This window comes from Lonchura striata, chromosome 2 (assembly GCF_046129695.1).
Source record: "Lonchura striata isolate bLonStr1 chromosome 2, bLonStr1.mat, whole genome shotgun sequence".
Taxonomy (NCBI): Eukaryota; Metazoa; Chordata; class Aves; order Passeriformes; family Estrildidae; genus Lonchura; species Lonchura striata.
In genome coordinates this window covers 102,936,309-102,957,137 of record NC_134604.1, presented here as the reverse complement: position 1 = coordinate 102,957,137, position 20,829 = coordinate 102,936,309, and the positions used below count along the sequence as shown (strand labels likewise).

Sequence of the window (20,829 nt, the reverse complement as noted above, 5' to 3'; positions counted from 1 at the left end):
GCCATTTGACTTTTAAAACAATCTTGGCTGGGTCACATTGAGAAATGGATACTTTTCAGCTGCTTTTTCCTAAGCAGTGTTTTGTACCATTCTATTCCCCAAAATCTTTACTTTTAAGATATCCATTATCAGCCCAAATTATGTTATGGCTACTGGTTTTCTGCCCCAGATAAAATATGATATTGATGCAGTTGTGTGGGTATAATTCTGGAGGGAGCTTGCAGAAGCCAGGGGCCAAGTGGTCTGCCCAGTATTGGAGCAAGTTCAAGTATTTGCAGTTCATACCAACTGGGGGTAAATTTTGTTGGTAAAATCACATTTTAAATACTTATGGCTTAAGATGACCCAGAGCAGGCTTTCCTTCTAAGATTCCTGTGATTAACTGGTGTCATTGGAGAACGGAGAGTGGTCCAGTCATTGGGTGCTATTGAAGGATTTGCATGATTTACACTTAAACATTGCTTTTGGCACTCACTTTCTGTTTGACCTTGACCAAACTGAAGCAGACCCAGGTGCCTAAAGACACTTTAGTGTCCAGTACTCATTTGTTTTAATGGCCAATGAAATCAGAAGGCATTAGTCTAAAATGCACAACTTCAAAAGCTTTCTAGTTTGTTTTTCCACTTTCTCTCTTTCAAATGGAGATGAAAGCACTTCTCTTTCCACAGGAGTGGTGTGGCGATGCATACATTAAAGGCATAAGTGCTTGGAAACCATGATAATGTCTATATGCTTATCGCATTCCTTTCGAGTTTTGCCATTTACCAACTGTATCTTTATTTATCAGTCACTATTATATGCATCATAATTTCCTCCTCACAGGCTAATATTAACATCCCAATGGGAGCATTTCGACCTGGTGCCGGCCACCCTCATAAAAGAAAAGAATTTACACCTGAAGAAGTGGAGGAGGTAAGCACAAAAGATTTTTTGATTTTTTTCTGACGAGAATCCCTGCAATACAATGGAAGCCTTTAAAGTGATCTTGTATCTCCACATACCAATCTTAGGTACCACAGCTGAACATGCACTCATCATTCATGGAAATAAATGGCACTTACTAACACTTCATGTATAAATAGTTCTGCTTTTGGTGCCAAAGCACCTATAGGAATATAAACTGTTTCAAAGGTGTGTAGCACTGCTTCCCCGGCGGGATGATATCTGCTGTCAGAGATAGGATTTCACCAGAAGTATTTGCCTAGATGGGAGCTGATGAGATACAGCAGGAAAAGTTATAGCAAGGCTTTGGAAGACTTTGCTGCTGCCTGTCGCCCTGTGGTGTGATTTATTGTTACAGCTTAAAAGTATTGGAACAGGTTTTCAAACACAATGCTTTTTGGAAGGTTTATCAACAAGAAGAAATTGAATGTGAAGATGCTTACAAGTTAAACCAGAAATTCTGAACCCATTTAACTGCCCAGGGGTGAAAATACTCCATTTTAGACTGAATTCTGTATTTTCATGCTTGTATTTTACAGGAAGTGTTTAACACTGAGTTTTGAATATAAAATCCAATTTATACCTTAACTAACATTGGTCACAAAGGTTATGATTAAACACAGATATCATATTTCTGAATCATACTAAAGCATCTTAATTACCATTAACTTCAATAATAAATGAGACCCTAACACCCACAGTGGAAGAAAAGGTAGTGGTAGGTACTCCAAGCAAGATGAAAAAGATGGGTACTCCAGGTTTCCTGGCCAGTTTACTTAGTTTGTATTCACAATCCCTACATGAGAACTCATCCTGCTGGGCCAGAGCTCCCACTGCTCCTCACAGCCAAGGGCAGGACAGGCTATGTAAGAGCCAATGCTTCTTTTCTTGTCTCAGATTTTTTTTCTGAATTTTGCCATATTTTCATATAGTGTGCTCTGTGCTCTGTTTACAGAGAACTTTCCTGAAATAATCAAATCTAGGCTGACTTGGCTCTTATGAAGATTTAAAAAACAAACATAAAAAATTACCTTGAACACATATTGTGACTTTCTCCCTTGGAAAGGAATCAAAGCATATTCTCTCTGCAGTAATTAAAGTGGTGAAGGAGTGCATGTTATTAAGCAGAAACTAATATAGCATGTGTGAGTTCCAGTAGTGTTTGAGAAATAAAATAAATGACTGGTGCTGATAATTGCATTTCTTTAGGTAATTGAATGTTGCTTTGTTTCTCAGCTGTATGAATACTCTCTAGGAGAGAGAGTATTATGGACTAGGAGAGACAGGACATTATGGAAGTTCTTGGCCCAGGTTTTATGGGCACTACTTAACCAAATCAATGGGATTACACACGACAGAAAAAGATCTTGTTCTAGGAATAGAACAAAAATGCTACCAGTGAATTTGTAATTTCAATTTTCTCATCTTGTTAAGTTTTGCCATACAGCTCATGATTTTTAAGAGTGATTTTAGACAAATGCAACTTTTGCTAACAGTGCATAATCACTGTTAACTGCATTTTCCACTGTATTTTAAAGCATTGACATAGGAGATGAGGGAAATATGGATCTTACTCAAAGGGGTGGTGGAGTCAGATGGAAATGTATATTTTTGAAGGTCAGTGGAGCAGATATGTTAACATGAAAATAAATGGAGGGTGGGAATTACAGAAAATAACACTTCTTCAATCAGAGCATTCCCATGCTTGTATTTTTTAACCCTTATTGGATATCTAAGTGACTTCCAGGCTTCTTTCCATAAAATGGAAGGCTTTAGTCTAACCTCAGCTGTGTGCTGCACATGGAGTGAGTGATACAGGGAGCAGTGAGGTCACAAACAGCAAACTCCTGAGGCTGGGAGAGAACGCTGACAATTTATGGAGCACAAGGTCTCCAAAATGTGTACAAAGCTTGCACCACTTGTGCTACAAGAGGAATGGTATTGCACATGACTTGAAATGGTATTTTTTTTACATAGTTTCTGCTATGTACTAATAAGTACTACAGGGTTCAGGGAGTGCTTGTTTCCGCTGATTATTCAGATTAGCTGGGAAAACTGTCAAAGGAAACAATACAAGCTCATGGCATCTTTGACTACAATTTTGTGCATCCTTCCAAACAGCTTCTGTATCAATTTACTTATTCTGCTGCTGTGCTTTGCTACTGTTTCAGGATGTTAGATCATTAAGCCAGATATCAGGCAGTACATACAGTTCCTGGTGCTGAATTACTGGCTGGGATTTGAAATTATCTAGCAAAAAATAGTAAAATATTATTAGTATTATCTTGGATTAATTAACAGTGCATTGGCTAAAATGTGAGGAAAGATAACACAAGTGTACCGAGCCAAGAAATGTAATTATCACTTCAATTTTCTTATATCTGGTGGTCTTAGGAAAGTCCTTAAAGATCAGATAGGAAGAAAATGACAGTTTTCTACAATACCTTGTTTGTTTGCTACTTGACATTGCAGTCTTGTTCCTGATTAGCATATAGTCCATTAGTCAACAGAGGAAAAAAGAAAGGGGTTTACTGGCCAATAATATTTGACAAGTGATGTTGGAATTTAAAAAATTAAGTTAAATATTAAGAACCGACTGTTCACAGTTAATGCACCTTTTCAAAAAAGGTGGCTAATAAATCTAAATAATGATTGAACTTTAAAAAGCCCATCACAAGATGACATTCACAGAGTAATCAAAAATGAAAAATAATTTCATCATGAACTTATTTGTAATAAAATATAAATTAATCTCTACATGTACTTGATTCCTCCTGTATACCAGCTTTATAAAATACACAAGAGGCTGGAACAACAATAAACCCACGTCTGGAAATCTACTCCTTCAAAATATTACCCAGTCTAGGGTAGAAATGGTCTAAAATACTCACCTAGAAGCAATAGTACAGCTGAGGAAGTACCAAGGGCTGAAATACTGTGGTTCATTGGGAAATTAGCTGAGTTGCTCACTATTGTGTAATTCCTGTTATTTAACTGGCATTTTTACAGTGTCAGCAAAATAGCCATGCAGCACTACCATAATTCAAACATAAAATTACAAAAACCTATCTGGTCTTGCAAATGAGGTTATGAAAAGTTAAATTTCAACTCATGTTGAACTTGCATGGAGCTTTTGGAGTCCATAACCTACTATCACAGCTCTTCTCCAGAGCTGCAGAAGGGCATGATGATCTTCCTCTCCAAGTGTCTGGCAACTGTGAAACTCTCAAAGGAATTAGATGATAAAAATTGTTCTTCTACTTTTTTGTCATCTAAAATATGAAAAATTTGGAGTTGCCTTTAATTCTCCAGTCAGTTATTTTCTAGTAATTGCCTGGCACTTTAAATTCTTACCCATTCTAATCCTCATTCCTCTACACTGAGCATCTTCTGTCCTTTTTAGAATGTTGCTAGACATTATAGACAACAACCAACAAATCAACGTATCTGTTCATGCCTCCACCCTATTTTCCACTGGGATTGCCTTTAGTATAAAAACATCATTTCCTGTTTTTAAATAACTGGTCTATGCTCATGATCAAGAGATTGTTTTTGCAGCAGGAAAGTCACTGGTGTCCTTTTGTGCAGAATGCTTCTGCTTCAACGGAGGAGGAGAAAGAGAAGAAGCTGCTCCCAGGAGCTAAGAAGCTTCCAGGTCCTGCTGTCAACTTGTCAGAGATTCAGAACATAAAGAGTGAGCTGAAATATGTCCCCAAAGCTGAACAGTAGCTGGAAGAAGCAGGTGAGTAGAAGAGAGCTTCTCTGCATGGCTCTAGGAGGAGCAGGCTGATCCAGAAACCTCTCTAAGTAAAAAGATGGCTTTTCAATTACTTCAGTGGACCTGGAGTCACATCCCATAATTCAAATAAAAAATATTAGAGGTCATAATTGGGATTTGCTGTTATTTCAAACATAGATTGTATTGGAGACTATATCCAATGATATATGGCACCCATCAACCGGCCTGAAGCAGTCTATTCAGCATACTGAGAATTTGGTGTATTTGGAATATTGAAGCCACCTTAAAGCCACCTTAAAAATAACATATTGCTTCATAAGCACAAGTTTTGCAAAATATTGAACTTGTATTTTTACAATATAACCACAAATTAATGTTTTACAATGCAAATAAATTTATTGCAGTGGTGGACAAGTAGGTCAATATTTTTAAAAAGTTCCTTTGGAAAATTAGTTATTTGATATTAAATTATTTATGTAATTCAAAATTTACCTACTCATGGTTCCATGTATTTGATCACACAAACATACCCAATGCCATTTGTGGCACTCCAGGACTTGCTGTAGTCCAGCACAGGAAGGAGCTGTTGGAGAGAATCCAGAGGAGGGTCACAAAGGGGAAAGGAGGGCTGGAGCATCTCTATGAAAGACAGCCTGAGAGAGTGAGGTGGTTCTGAGAGAGGCTCTGGGCAGATCTCACTGTGGCCTTTCAGGACTCAAAGAGGGCTTTTAGAAAAGATGGGGACAGAATTTCTTGTCATAGGATAATGAGTAGTGGTTTTAAACTTGAGGATGTTGGATTCAGACTAGATGTAAGGAAGAAGTTTTTTACAGTGAGGGTGATGAAACACTGCACCAGGTTGCCCAGAGAGGTGATAAATGCCTCAACCCTTAAACATTGAAGATCAGGCTGGATGAGGCTCTGAGCAGTCTTCCTGGTCTAGTGGAAGATGAGTCTGCTTATTGCAGAGAGGTTGGACTAATGATGTTTAAAGACCCCTTCCAGCCCAAACCACTCCATGATCATTTTATTTAAAACAAAATATTCAGCACTTCAGTGCCAACTTCAGAAAAATTTATATCTGATTTCAAACAAGACCTGTAAACCTTTGTTGTTCTACATTCTGAATCTTATAGAAATTAATGATAATTTCTGTCCATGAAATTATACTTTTATTTCCTTTGAAAAGCCTTAGTCAGTAAAGATGTGTCAGGCACTTACAATGAAATCTCAGATGTACAGAGAAATTTTAATTAAAAAAAAAAAAAAAACACCACCCTGGCTACAGTAAGAAAAAGATAGCTGTGTCACATAATATTCACCTGAATTGCTAGCTGTGCATACTGACTGATAACTCCTTTTTATCCTGAAGAGAGGCAGAGGAGTTGAGCAGGAGAAAATCATCTGGAATTTACTGCACAGAAATATAAATGAAGACCAGAGGAAAATAGAAAGCAATGCAAAGGGGTCTGGGACTGCAGAAGTGCTAAGAACCAGGAATCTTAAAAGAAATGGTGTATAATTTGAGTGCACTACCTCAGTGCACTCTGCATCATTAACTTATTTTTTATGTCCAGCATAAATACGCCATTTGGAAGGAAGGAGTGTATAGTCTTTTCTTGCTTTTACCCTGCTGTGTCATAATATTCCTGATATTTTAAAGATGCAATAGAGTCTTTCTCTTCAGGAAACTTGGGAAAAAAACATTTTGTAAAATGTAACATTTTAGTCATTTCACTAAAGCACTGCCCAGAGAAATATGAATTTTTAATGTGAGGCTTTAAAGAGGTTTTTTCCTGTAAGAGATATTGCAATGTAAATTTAGCCACATATTTACTCTCAGATGATTGCTGTTTTTAACATTTAAAAGTTTTTTACTAATTACCTCACTGAGAATCTGACAGAAACATTTAGGGCATGCTCAGATGTTCACTCTAAAGTTTTCTACAGAAAGCTCAGTAAAGTAAAGGGCATCTTGAAAGCAGAGAGGTTATTATGAAGTAATTTTTGTCTCTGTCCTTCTTTTGATGTATTGGTTATCAGGTTCTGACAGGGATACAGATTTCTAGATTTTGGGTAGTGCAGTCACAGATCAAATCTGAAAACTCAGTTTCCACAGGAGCTCCTCGCTGGAGCCTGTGAGTTTGGATGTTGTTCAGAACTAAGCATGTGCATGAATTCCACATAAAATTGAGATGTAAATTAATCACATGCCACATCCAGCAGTCTTGAGTGATACTAAATCTAAGGAATGTCCCCTATAAGAGGAAATTCGTCAGATTCAGTGCTTAAGTTGTGACCTGCAGCCTTGTATAAAATATGATATTGTCAGAGAGCTGCTTTATGATTGATCAAGCAAATCCGGAGAAGATTATCTCAGTCTGCAAGAAATGCACAGTCACATATGCCTGATACTTTGCTCCATCTACAAGGAGGGGTTAGAAATCATCCGTTGACTGTGATGATCTCAAAAGTATGGTGAACTGACTGGTCAATGGAATGTGCCTGTGCAGAGTGTGTACTGACAGATGAGGGTGTCCTTTGGTTTTCACAGTTTGGAAATTAATTCTCTCTTACATCAGTACTATAATCTTCTCAGATATTCACTACTGATTTCCCTTTGATATTATTTTTTTCTTTCTTGTCGTACTCTGTAGAAAATACCTACTTTAAACAGTTAGAATAACTCCAAATACTCTGGATAATTTCCATTATTCTGTGACCCTATAATATGGTACAATAAAAAAAATCACAAGTACACTTTAACATGCCACAGATATCAAAGCTTTTAGAACCACAGGAGGTAAAGTTATTTCCAACTTTACCTCCTGTATTGTCATATTTCATGCTTAGTTTCAGTAAATTGCAAGCTAACATGATTAACTTTGTATTAATTTTGATCCATGTTTTCTTGCTCAGTTTAGCAAGCAAACCCAGCAGCAAAAATAAGAAACCTACAACACATTAAGTTGGTTCATTATTTGCAAACCCATCCCTACATAATTTGCACTTTGGAGCAACTTCTGTTAAATATCTGTGGTCTTGCTCTTCACCAAATTAGGAAACATGAATAGACTTGCTAAGATCACAATAGTGAGTAGAAGAGTTGGTGGGTGGAATGTAATTAGGGAGATATCATGAAGCTGAATCCACTAAAGGCCATCAAGTACTCCTCAGTTAAGATATTACTGTAGTCAACCCTTATGGGGATCTGGTCTATCATCTATAATTAGCTAATTAGCATAATCTGTCATAAAGTTTTTTTTCTTCCATACCTGTACATGATGTGTTACATGCAGCTAGTTTTAATATACAACGTGAGTTATGATTCATTTCCCTTTTCCCCATCTACAATTTTTTTCTGCTCCCTTCACACCTGGACATTTCTACATGCACAGGAGTGAAGCATATGCAAAATAAAATAGTAGCAAAATATCATACACTAAAAATACATGCCCTATTGAATAAGTAATGGTGGGAAGCATTTAGTTTGTGACAAATGGAACCTACTGTGGCTGAGATTTATTGCCAATTGTTGTGATATCTCATGTGATAACTAGTATGGTGATTGTACTTGAAAATGGGCCTGAGCACAAAGTGGTATCTCACCTTAGAATACAGAGCATGTCAGCCAGTTACTTCTGCAACTCATGTTCATTCTTCATTCTGTGTCCCTTCACCTTTTGTGTCCTGAAGTGTGGAGGGCTGTGTAACAAATCTCTTTATGGTGAAGGGCCATGGAGTCTAAATGCTGGACTTTGGTTTCAGAGGACCTAAATCTTCAACTAAAGTGGTCTGGTCCTTTCCTCTTGAAGAACATCTTCTTCAAGAGGAAAGGACTAGACCAGACCACCAGAAATTTACTGTCTTGAAGTTACAAAACTCTCTCTCATGGACATAGGGGCAGCACTCCCAGCACTGTATTCTGATTATGTTTGGGGAAAAGAATTGTCAGGATCCCCATCACAATGTTGATGAGATGGTTTCTCACCATCTGATACAGTACTTGCAGACAAATTGTTGTCTTTACCTGGAGCTCTACTGGAGAGAGTGGTTTGATTGCAGAAGGTAGTTCTGTTGTCAGGTTACAGAAGCAAGGGGAACTGTATTTTGAAGGCTGAAGAACTAGCAAAAGCTTCCTAGGGCAGGTTAGCCTTTGCATTATGCAGAGAATTCTGCTCCGCATAAAATCAGAAATCTTGTCACAGAGCAGCCTCTGAGATTAGCATAATTTGAGGAAAAAAGAAAGGGTAAAAAACCCTAACAGAAGTTCCTTAGGGAATAAAGGTCTTATATCCATACACATAAGATGTTCCTTGGTGTTGCTATTAATTATTTACATTAAAAAATTTGTTGATCACCCCAGGCTAAAAATGCACATTATAACTTTGCCCACTAAAGATTTAATTACAGTTTCCTGCTATATATTGCTCTAAAGCTTCCCCTCAGTTAGCAGCAGCCATTTACCTCTCCTGGTGTCCCTGCTTTGACACACAGGTTAGTGTTTGCATCTTATTCCTGTGCTCACATGGATCAGAGGGGTACAGTTAAACTGCAGCACAGTTACAAGCAAGGTTATGGCTTTTTTTCTCCAGAAAAAACAACAATGCTTTGCTAGTAGAGGATCTCTGACCTGCTGTAAGCTCTTGAAAGAGCACTGCAGTTTTAGGAATATGTGTTCATTTAATTGAGTCCCAGCAGCCAAAGTTTGTGTGAGAGAAGGGAATCCTGCATCCAGAGAATGCCGTGGTAGGTCAGGAGATGAGATCTCCTGGAGTGGGAGCTATGGGCTGAAGAAGGAGGATGTGCATCAAGAATTTCTGCAGGACCCTCCTGCCAAAGTCAGAGGGGTCATGGGGAGGTCTCCTCCATGTGCATAAGTACCTAAAGGCAGGGTGCAAAGAGGACACAGACAGGCTCTTCTTGGTGGTGCCCTGTGACTGGACATCCCCCAACATACTCACTGTGTGGCCAGTGTTAATTTCAAAGTGCTTCTTGTCTTCTTCTGTCTATCTATGACTTCCTACCATCCTGCTTGTTTTGATTCAGAACTCCCAGACCAGCAGCACTCAAGGATTTCACGGCCAGTCATCAATTTTGTTAGGTCCCTTCTTCTTGTAAAATTGTCCTAAAGAACTAGGTAGTTGAAAGCTTGTAGAATTTTTTTATAACATATTTAAAGTTCTTTTGGTTTGCCTTCCAGTTTTTTTGAGTCTACTTAAGATGTGCTTTCAGACTTTAAAACAGAAGAGCTAGAAATTTCTTTTCAAAGAGAAAAATATAATATCCAGGACATTACAGTATCAGAGGAATCTTTGTAATCCTTTTACCTCCTCGAGAAAAAAAAAAAAATTTTTTTTGTTTCCCAGGGTTTCTGCAATCAGAAGAAAAAATTTAGTTGTCATGGTTTAACCCCAGCCAGCCACTAGGTACCACACAGGCACTCACTCACTCCCCCACCACAGCTGGGGCAAGAGAATTGGAAGGGTAAAAGTGAGAAACTTTTGGGTTGAGATAAAACCAGATTAATAGGTAAAGCAAAAGTCATGCAAGCAAGCAAAGCAAAACAGGGAATTAATTCACAGCTTCCCAAGGGCAGGCAGGAGTTCAGCCATCTCCTGGAGAAAAGAGCACCATCACAGATATCAGTGATGATGGGGCAGCACTCCCAGCACTGTATACTGATCATGATGCCATATGGTCTGGAATATCCCTTTGGACAATTGGGGTCACCTGTCCCAGCTGTGTCTCCTCCCAGCCTTCCACACACCCCAGCCCCTCATCAACATGGCTGTAGGAAAAGCAGAAAAGGCCTTGGCTCTGTGTAAGAACTGCTCAGCAATAATAAAAAACATTTCTGTATCATCAGCCCTGTGCTCAGCATAAATCCAAAATTTAGCCCCATACCAGCCACTGTGAAGAAAATTAACTCCACCCCAGCCAAACCAGCCCAATTTCCTCTGACATGGCCTGCAGCTGTCCTGAATTGAGTCTCCATGGCCAGCACAATGCTGTGGTAAGCCCCAGCACACACCAGGGCTCTGCAAGTCAAGGAGAGATTTCCTTCTCACTCTCTAGCTGAATTGTGGAAGAGGAGGGCGAGAACAGGCTGGATAGAGGCTTGAAGGTGTGTGTAGGAGGTTAATTTTGCCAAGTAAAGAGCAGGGCATATTCTTATAAACCACAAATGCTTCTACATAAACTAGTTAGGAAAAGAATCTGCTTTGTGGTTTTGGAAACTGACTAATAACTTCAAAACAAAGACTGAACAATCAGAAAACATTTCGCTTCAAAGCAAACTACAAGAACAGATGCTTGTATTTTTTTCCAAACAAAAAAATAATTAAAATCTTTTATTTCCAAACTGTATATTCAAGCAGAGCTTTTTATTATTATTATTACTTGAAGAGACAAGCCCAAAGTAATACCTTGAAGAAATCTGTCCTAATTTTTAGATGAGTATGTTACTAACTGCTCTGTCTGCACCATACACAAGACAGTTTGCAGACATCTTGAGATGGACAGGCTTCTACACAGAGACAGGAGAAATGTCTTCATTGAGCCTCTCCCTTTGAAACATTAATGCACTTAAAGTAACAAAATACTTCCAATGCTAGCAATGTGGGCCCACAAACCTCTGCTCTGTTCTCAAATGAGAACCATTTCCAGAAGAAAGGTCTGAGAGTTTTATCTGAAAGCTGAAAATTTTCATAGATCACTGATATTTAATAACTGCTTCCCTATGGTCGTCCTGTTCATGAACTTCTCTTAGACCCTTTTATAAAATAACCCCTCTATTTTCACTGGTGCTGTTCATGACAGATTTTCATAGAAAATAAACTTTACACTCAATTGCCTGAGTGAGATGCAATTTCTGGGCTGACATCCCTCAGAAGAAGCTTAGAAAGGCAGGAGGTCTCGTGAGATACCAGATGTTGAGGGATCAGTGAAGTGTGAAGAAGGAATAGAGTCAGCAGGCTTTTTCTTGCTTATCTCTGCTAGATGTGTTAAGAGTTAGCCCATGAACTACAGCATCTATCAACAGGTACTACTGGAATGCACTCCTATTGGAAACTTCAGAACAGAATACCAGGAATCCCTAAAACTTCAGTTATTTGCTGTGTGAACAGGTCCAAGTATTTAGATGAATGTTCTGTGACTTGAAAGACACCTATCCCAAGTCATATGCATATAAATCCATGCAGATCTAGTTTTAACCAGGGAACTGTGGACATTAGAGCAGGAACAAGATCGTACTGATCACTGTTAGGGAGCTATGAGTGATATGAGAGCCATGCTGTTTCTCTCTTCCTGGAAACTGTCCTGCTGGTGTTAGGTATGCCTGAAGCAATCAGACACTGTAATGACAGAAATCATCTGAAACACAAAATAATAAGCAATTCCAGTCATTCCCACCCTATATAGTTCAAAATGTGTTCAGCACAAGGTTTTCAAGTGCTACATGGAAGTGAAAAGGCTAACTGCTTTGGAATACATGAAGTGTGACTTCCCACATTAGTAACAGCTCAGATAGTTTTATCAAATCTACATAAATTGTAGCCAATTAAGTTGACAGTATGATCTGAAATATCTCAGCTCTGATGTGATAATCAAACGAATTTTCTTCTAAATTTAGTGCCTCATCATTTTGTTTTATAGATTTTATTCATTTCATTTGATAGAAGACTGCCTAATTATGTTCTCACAGCCTTGTGCTTAAAAACCACATAAATTACTGCATTACTGTACTTTGTCATCTCTTGCAGAACTGGCTCAATGAGCCTTGTCACCCCTGTCCAGGAGCAGGCCATCTGCAAGTGTCCCAAGCCCTGCTTTGTACTCAGGACTACACCTGCTTCAGCCACCAAATTGCTCCTGGTGTGCCTTCTTTTAAAAAATGTAGCTCTTTTAGTGCCAAGGCTACCTCTGTTTCACACTTATTTGCAAATTTCTTCAGAGAATAACATTTTGTAGTGTTTGAGCTCACTGTGTATAGGTAGAACATCATATGTATGTAGAGCTCACCATGACACTAATCCCAAAATCTACTGTCCCTTTGTCAACACTACTGAGGAAATGCTAAGCTTCCAGTGCAGTTGGGTTTTGCTGACCCTATCTGCCGTTAATCTTCTAATTTCCCTTTGATTTGCCAAATATGCTGTATTTCCATGTGAACAAAGGACACAGCAAAAATGAGCATTTCCCTGCAGAAATACGTATTAGTTTTACTCTCAGTGTTGGTCATAATTTATTTTTCAAATTTGATTTGCTGCAGGTTTTAGCTAGCTGAAGGGAGACTCAGCTGAACTAACTTTTACTTCAACTTGGGAACAAGAATAAAGCCTGTTTTTTTGTCCTGCCATTTACTGCTCATAACAGTAGGGCTGCATTTGCTTCTGACTGCAATTGAGTGAGGTTCATGGACAGACATGGGTTCCAGAAAAGCATAATAAAGCCCTCAGTCTTGCTATTCAGAACTTACTCCCCCACCTTGGTAAAGTTGATGTAGCATTGCTTTTAATTTAATAATTCAGTTATTCAATGGATAAAAGAAATAAATGGAGTCCTTCAGCTTTTAGCTCTCCTGGGTCTTTGTTCTCGTTTATTGCCTTGGAGCACACCTTGTCTTAAAATTGCTGCTACTCCCACGTGAGTTTGCAGAGCCTTTCAGGGCACAGAAAAGCAATCTGGAGCAAATGATGGCAGTGCTGGGAAGGCACTCGGGGCAGGGAGGCGCTGGCTGGGGTCCCCAGCTCCAGAGATGAGCCCGGGAGGAGCGGCCGTGTCCGCAGCCGCCACTGGCAGGGCTGGGCACAACGGGGCAGCTGGAATTGCTTTTACTGAGAAAACATCAAAGAACAAAGAGCTCTCCCCAAAGCCAAACTGCCCCTCTTCCGAGGGAAGGATGACGACAATAAGTGGATATTGCTGTTTCAAAGCTTTGAAACGTGCTGCCTTTGTGCGGAAGATGAAACCAACACAAAGTATGTACTGAAATGGAAAAAAAATGCATATGCAAAGACTTGAAACCAAATATTTGAGCTAAAACAGGCAGAATATAGGGAAAAGAACACCTTCAGTTTTTCTGTGTTTACAAATTGCACTGCTCTTGACTGCAGTATCCTTCCCAAAGACTGTTAAAGATGAGATAGAGTATGTCCTCTGCTAAAATTAATGAAGGATCTCAGACCTCCATTAAATACTTAATGAAGGATCTCAAACCTTTTAATTTTGAATTTCTCAATTTCCTTGGTCTTGTGGTTTTGTCTGAAAATATTTGAATTGATCTGTCTCTTCAGGCTTTGAATAGAAGCATTTATTTTTGAAAAATATGTAATATTTCTCTCTTTCAGTTCTCGAGAAAAGAAGAGCTCTCTCTGTGAAGATGAGACATGTTTTCAGTTCTTAAATCCATTTTGCTGAAAGTTAAGAGAGTCTGGATGGCTATACCACACATGTACCCTTTTTTTAGTTTAAGCCCTTCATTAAAAAAGTAACAAATAATGTAATAGTTCATCTCTTTCTGCTTTTTATATGCTTCTAAATTTTTTATTCTGGAACCAAATCTTAATTCCTACTTTTTGTTTTGCAGTCACAGGTTATCCAAAGCAAGTAAAAAGTAAAATATTCTTTGATATCCATAGGCATTTCTTACATGTACAAAAAGCCAATATTTTCATTTTCTGAAATATGCCATCATATATGTGAATAATGGGGCAAATTAATTCTGCAGCTAAGTGTTGTCTGTCTCCAGTTACTACAGTTTAACACATTGCTAGACAACACCTGAGCCACTGCTGAGCTCATGAATGCTCCAAAGTCTGTGACAAATCATATTTGTGTTCTGCCTTACATGCGTAGAGAACAAGAACCTGGCCAAACCTGTGTTAAACCTGGCCACAGAACACCACAGGTCACTTGACAAGCAGTCGTGGGCCATGTCCAAGTGTGATCTGCAGCTGGGTTGAAGTTAAGAGCACCAGTTTCCCTAAGGCAGGATGACAAAGAGGGTGATCAGCTCCAACACCATCAATGCCTTGCTTTAATAGACACCATGGCTCTCAGAGAACCTGGTGCTGACCTGGGGCTAAAAGCCTCATTTTTGAGCTAAAGAAGCAAAGTCAAGTCCTTGGGGCTCCATTTCCAGTGAGATTTTTGGCATCTTAACCATATTCATCAAGGCAAATGCATGGTATAAAATCATGTGCCACGGCAGAAGAGTACCTTGAGCCAATGGAACATTCATCGACATCCCCCAGCAGTGTCTGGAATTTTATTAGCAGCACAGGAACCAGATCCACATTGGGCAGAACGATGCAGGCAGCTCCAGATAAGCCATCCAGGATGGCAGATCAACACCTTGCCCTGCTGTGTTCTGACCTGCCCCAGGGAGACACTTCATCTCCCTGTCTCCCAGTGGTCTCATGGCCATGGAGGTGATCCTCTTGCATCATCTACCAGAGGGAAGAGCTGCCTGAACTCCAGCTTCTGTAAACACTTACTGGCCCCCTGGCTCCAGGGACCTGAAGTGCCTCAGACCCTGAAAGCAGGCAGGAGTGGAGAACAGCTGGCCCACATTATGGCACTGTCTCCTGCCTCAGTTGCTGTATCCCGAGGGACAGATGAAGGCCAGAACTGTCTTCCCCTGCCAGGGTCCTCTAGCATTACACAGGGATAAGTCCTGGCTCCTCCCATCGGGAAATTGGCCGTAAAGAGATGTACAAGGTTACTGAGAGAGGAAAATGGAAGTAGAGAGTCCTGTCTCACCCATAGTCCTCAGTGCCTCTGATCACACAGGTCCCTTCAGAAACTTTCTGCCTTGCAGAAACCCACACTTCTGTCATCTCGAGAAGATGGTTTTGCTTGTGCTGTTATGAACCCTTGAGACACTTCTGCAAGAAGCGTGGTGAAGTTTGTGTGGAAAGCTTTAAAAAAAATGAAAACAATCAGATTTTTTCCCCTGGAGCTTCAGCAATGTTTTCAAGTAAAGCCAGGAGACATTTCCTGTCACCCTGAATAAACAGTGTGAACTGTCTCCTCCAGATATGCTCCAATTTTTTAAAAAAGCAAATAGAAAAATTTGCAAACATGCAAGAGAAGGGATGTGCTGGTGGCCCCTCCCTTCTGCCTTGGCTCAGTGGTTATCACACATACACAGCCAGGAAGCATGAATAAACCAGGTCAGGTCCTTCTTTGCCTCAAAAGGATTAAAACCCACAATTCTTGCTTCCCTGGAGACTGCAGACTAGCTTGGCAGGGGGGCCCTTTCTAGATTTCAAGCTAAAGCTCACCTTCTGTGCAGAAATGAATTAATGTGCAGATAAGTCAGCCTGATGGCAGCTTAGCAATGTGGAGCTCAACTGGAACTAAGGAAACTTGCTTGCATGTGCCTTAGCCTGTGGATTACTGTGTGCCATGTCTAAAGGCTAATTTGTGTAGCAACAGTCTTCTTAAGCTATGATTTGAAAGAAACCAGGGTGGCTGCTGCTGTGTGTTTGTACAGTCTGATGCAATTTGTAGGTGCTGAGGGGGACAGTCTCTGTGGAAACCCACCAAGCTTCTGGGCACTGCTTAGGTTTACATGTCTCCCTGGCACTCAGATGAGCAAGGTTATTTAAGCTCAGGTCATTTTAGATGGGCATGAGCACAGTTTGAGGTTATGGTGTAGCTGGCTTGTGGTTTTGAGGACCACAATTTTGGATTTAAGTACCTGCATCCCATTTCCACCTGAGGCATCCAGATTGCTGGGACTGTCCTCTAGTGGTAAAGAGCTCAACCCCAAGGTCACTCAGTGGGAACCGTGCTCATGAATCACTTAAGTGGATCTGAAAATCACAGTCCAAATTTGAATCTTTAAAGTGCATTTTGCTCACTGTTGAGAATGAATGGGGCTCTGTGTTTCTGCAGTCAGATCCAGCACCTGTGTGGTACAGCTGTGTGAGTGCTCCAGCAGGAGCTGCTGCATACCTTCTGAGAGGAGCCTTTCTGCCAAACTGAGCAAAAGAAATATTTTCCACAGAAATTGTAGATCATGGCCATGCAAATTCAAATTGGTCTCTGGTGCCTGTTTTTTTAACAGCAGGTGATTCCTCTCAGCTTTTCCTTCTGTTTCTCTGTGGAAACATATTCTTTTTCTTTTCAATTTGTTTAGTCAGAAAACAATTTTCTGTTTTGAAACATGGTGCTGTGAGAAAGCTTAGTTCTCCCATATGTCTTCCAGTCAATCCCAATAACTCATTTCTAAATGCTCACCTGTCACAGATTGCAAATCAAATATTAACACGACAGGCAACATGTTGTAACACTTTATGTTTTGGAGAAACCTGTCTATTCCTTGGAAAAAAATGGGCTTATATCTGAAACCCTAATAAATGACAAAATCCTATAAACACAACACACACACACACACACACACACACACACACACACACATATATATATATATATATATATACACACTGGTCACTGATGTGAAAACACTCCATTTGTACTGTAGATTTATGGATTTATGTATTGAATATTAAGCTACTTGTCCATAGACAAAATGCCCCGCTACCTGCAGTAGCTTTGAAGAAGTGAGGTAATGTGAAGTATTGAACATATCCTGTACAGACCAGATGTCAGAATACACAGTTTTCTAATGCAGTCAGTAAAATGTCAAGTTAAATTAACAGCCTGTATATAATGTCTTGGCTTCATGCTTTTCCATCTCTGAGGCGATTCTCTGGGTTAGGTGCAAGACGCCTGTCAAATTTCCCAAGCTGATTAAGAACTCTCACTTTTCCATGGCAAAGGAGCCATAAAACCTCAGATGAGGCTTAAATATGCAGAAGAAGCTGCAGAGACTCTGGGTTATGTAAAAACTATGTTGGGTTTTGAGTTGGCAATCATTTTCTCACCACCCTTTCCTTTTCCTCCCATTTGCTATATTTTTCAATATATTTTGCTTCATACAAAGTGCTAAGAATTTCAGAAAAGTATTTGCAAAGTGCACATAAACCACTAAGTCTCAATTTAAATGTATTGAAAATAAAACCACAGCCAACTTCTGTCTCATCTGTGAGTATATTTGCAGGGATGTGACCATTGTCTCAGGCCCTCTTTTTATTGCACGTGCCAGAGTTATGTTGAAAGAAAACAGGTGGATGATTAGCACCACTATTAATCATAGTTCAGTTGTGCTGTGATATTATCTGTAGGCATATCAGACGTACACTATATTTATATGGAACAACACTCACTGACACATTATGAATTCTGTGAGAAGAAGCCATATGACCAGGAGAAAGTAGCATTTTTAGAAACTGTAACTAGCACAGAGAATTAAATGTGGGTTATTTGCAGTACAGACTGGGTAAGGTGGCAGAAGAGGCAGAATTCATGATGAATAAATTGGGTATTGCTGCTCAAATAGAGATATCTGAGATTTCTTTTGTCTTTCTTGGAGAGGAGCATCTTCTCCATCACAGTGTCTTCAAGATCACAGAGCTTGCTGCTAATGCATTGAGAGCAAAGAAATCAGACTGAGGGAGGTTAGGGATAGGGATTGCTTCAGGTTTGGCAGGACTGGCTGGCCCCAGCCCCAGTGCTGCCCATCCCTGTTCCTGTAGTGCAGCTGCACTGAGGAACCACCTGGCTCCACACCAGCCTCACAGTCGAGAAGAAGCAACTTCCCTGCTTCCAGAGCCCAGCAAGGACCACTGAGTGTCACTTCAGCTGGCTGGGGTCTCTGGGCACATCTTCTCTTTCAGTGGCAGAGCAGCACACAACACTGGGTGTTACTCTCACAGAGCTTCAACGTGTCCAAGTGCCCACCATATCCCTGAAAAGTCCTGAAAGAGCCAAAATTACAGCAGAGATATGTTCCTTTCCTGAGGCTTCCAGACAAACACAGATCCTGGCAAAGCCCTCACTAGTGTTCACCTCTGGGAAGCTTCTGAAGTGAATTCTCTTTGTAACTTTAATTGCAGTTTAGTTTTAAAGTGGGGAGCACATAAGGCAGCAGCAGGAGAGCATATGCAGGACGATTTCTCCTCCCCAGGGTGGCAGGTCAAGGGGTGGCAGCCCTCTGTTCAAAAAGGCTCTGTAGAGGTTTGCTGCATTTTTTCCCTTTAACTCCAATAGCAGAAGCAGGTAGATTGTGCTGCTGCCCTTCTGTGTTTCCCTGGCTACCACAGAAATGTGCTTGTTTTACTTTCCCCAGCCTCTTTTCAATAGTACTGTAAAGGAACAGTGTGTCCTTCAGCTGCTTCAGCAATCTGAAGTGCTAAAAATGCAAAAAACTCTTTTCTGACAATGTTTTTTCTTCTTGTGCTTCTGGGTTTGACATTAATAAAGACCATTTTTTCCCAAGTACTAGTTTTCAAATGAATTGTGGTTTTGTCAACTCTATTGATATAATGATTTAGTACAGAACATTGCCCAAAGGGTTAATGGTGAATCGAGTTTATTTACACTGTTGATTGTTGGTAGGATGTGCGTTTGGGAATTTACTTTTTTTGGTGGGGAAAAAGAAAAAAGGGAAATAACTGTTACAGTCAGATAAATCCCAGTCAAAACATATCGGTAAATACTGCATCGTGGCAGTAACTCTTCAGGGAAACTAGAGGGCAAGCTTCTAAAGTACTTTGAGCTCTGTAAACCTGCAATTAGGTACCTCCTCAGCTTCCCAAAGAAACGCTAAGTGCCTCACTCCTAGGGGCTTGCATGTTTAATCAGCTAAATGCTTTCCAAATACTGCCCTGAGAGGGCTCAGGAAGCCTGCTGCATAAAAATAATAGTCCTTGCTATTTGTCAGCAGTCAAGCAGCCCTATTGTAAGTCTGCTGATTATTATATCCAATATAACTGAGCTGTCTTTTGCCTATCCCTCCATTTGTCACAAATTTTTGCCATGAATTGTGTCTTACTGTGTACGAGAAATCACTGTGGGCCAAATAGGGTTTTATTATTATTGTTATCATTATTGTTGTATGTGTGAGTACTGCTTAGCATCTGCATGGGGCTTGGCTTCTGACCCATTCATAAAAAGAATTGTTCACTTCCTATGGGTCAGTCTTTGAGTCAGGGGAAACTGGGTATACAGCTCATTTTTAGAGCTTGTAGTTGTCAAAATGAATCTTGAAGGTGCAGCATTAAAGTGTTTGGCATCACACACCTGAATGAAGGTGCAGATCAATGCAGCAGGAGGCTGAGATAAGGCAGAGGCTGTGGAACCAGTTTGGGAATGCCAAGTTTATGTTACACTGCATATTTAGGTCCTGCCCTCAGCTGAACCAAAAGGGAGCAGGAATAGCTGGAGTTAAACCATACTATTTACAGTTTTAAAAAAATAGTTTATTTCTCCTCTGATTTGGGAAGCTATGTCTAGCAGCTTCTGAATGTTAGGACTCTTGAGCAGGGATTAGGGTTTTTGAGTCTGTCAGACCTGAAATTGTTGACCCTTGGAAGCTTCCAAAGTCAAAGAGCAGCACCAGCCTCCTGGGCAGCTGCTGGGATAAAAAACTGGGCAGATCAGTCATGCTCAGTGTCCCATGTTGCATCAGGAGAATTGCTGAAAGCAAAATGTTTCCATAAAAAGTTATATTTTCAAATCACAGAACTTTCCCAGTGGAGAAATGTTCCATCAGAAAAATGTTGGACCATTTTGACTCTTGGCATTCTCTAAGGTACAAAACCTCATTGCATTTTAAATAAATTTCAGCAGCCTCAGCCCATGCCAACTCTCAAGCAACAAATCAAGCAAACTTGGATTTTTCTCCAGTAATTATCCAACCTGATAATTCTCTTGTCATTTCACCCTTTTGCTTCACTGAAGGAAGAAAGGGCGTGTTTGTAGCACACCAAGATGCTGTTTGCTTCTATTTTCATTGCCCCAGAACTTAAAATTCATAAAAAAATCATGATCTAAATATATATATGATTTTAATCCCAAAGTAAGCATATACAAACAACCCCAAAAATCAATTACCTTCAGGATACAGATGACTAGACTTTGTTTTATAAAACTTTTTTTTAACATAGTCATTTCTAAAATCAGCATTAAATGTGCTTATTTTTCAGGGACAAACATAAGACAACATTCTGCTTTGTCAAAGTTTGAGCACATGGCTTTTGAAAGCCTAACCAGCCAACAACCAGAGCTTAGAC

The 20,829-nt window shown here is 39.9% G+C and overlaps 1 protein-coding gene across 2 annotated transcripts in view; it reads left to right on the top strand.

Annotated features, from left to right (window-relative positions):
- Positions 1 to 20,829, top strand: part of SMPX (small muscle protein X-linked) — a 39,868-nt gene that overhangs the window by 7,193 nt on the left and 11,846 nt on the right. The window contains exons 3-5 of one of the 2 annotated variants that reach the window (XM_031506378.2): positions 823 to 912; positions 4,531 to 4,684; positions 14,035 to 14,214. In XM_031506378.2, coding sequence (XP_031362238.1) covers positions 823 to 912; positions 4,531 to 4,671 — 231 coding nt within the window. In that variant the 3' untranslated portion in view covers positions 4,672 to 4,684; positions 14,035 to 14,214. Of the gene's footprint in view, positions 1 to 822; positions 913 to 4,530; positions 4,685 to 14,034; positions 14,215 to 20,829 lie in introns of those variants that run through there. The other variant, XM_077781648.1, reaches the window with a different exon arrangement.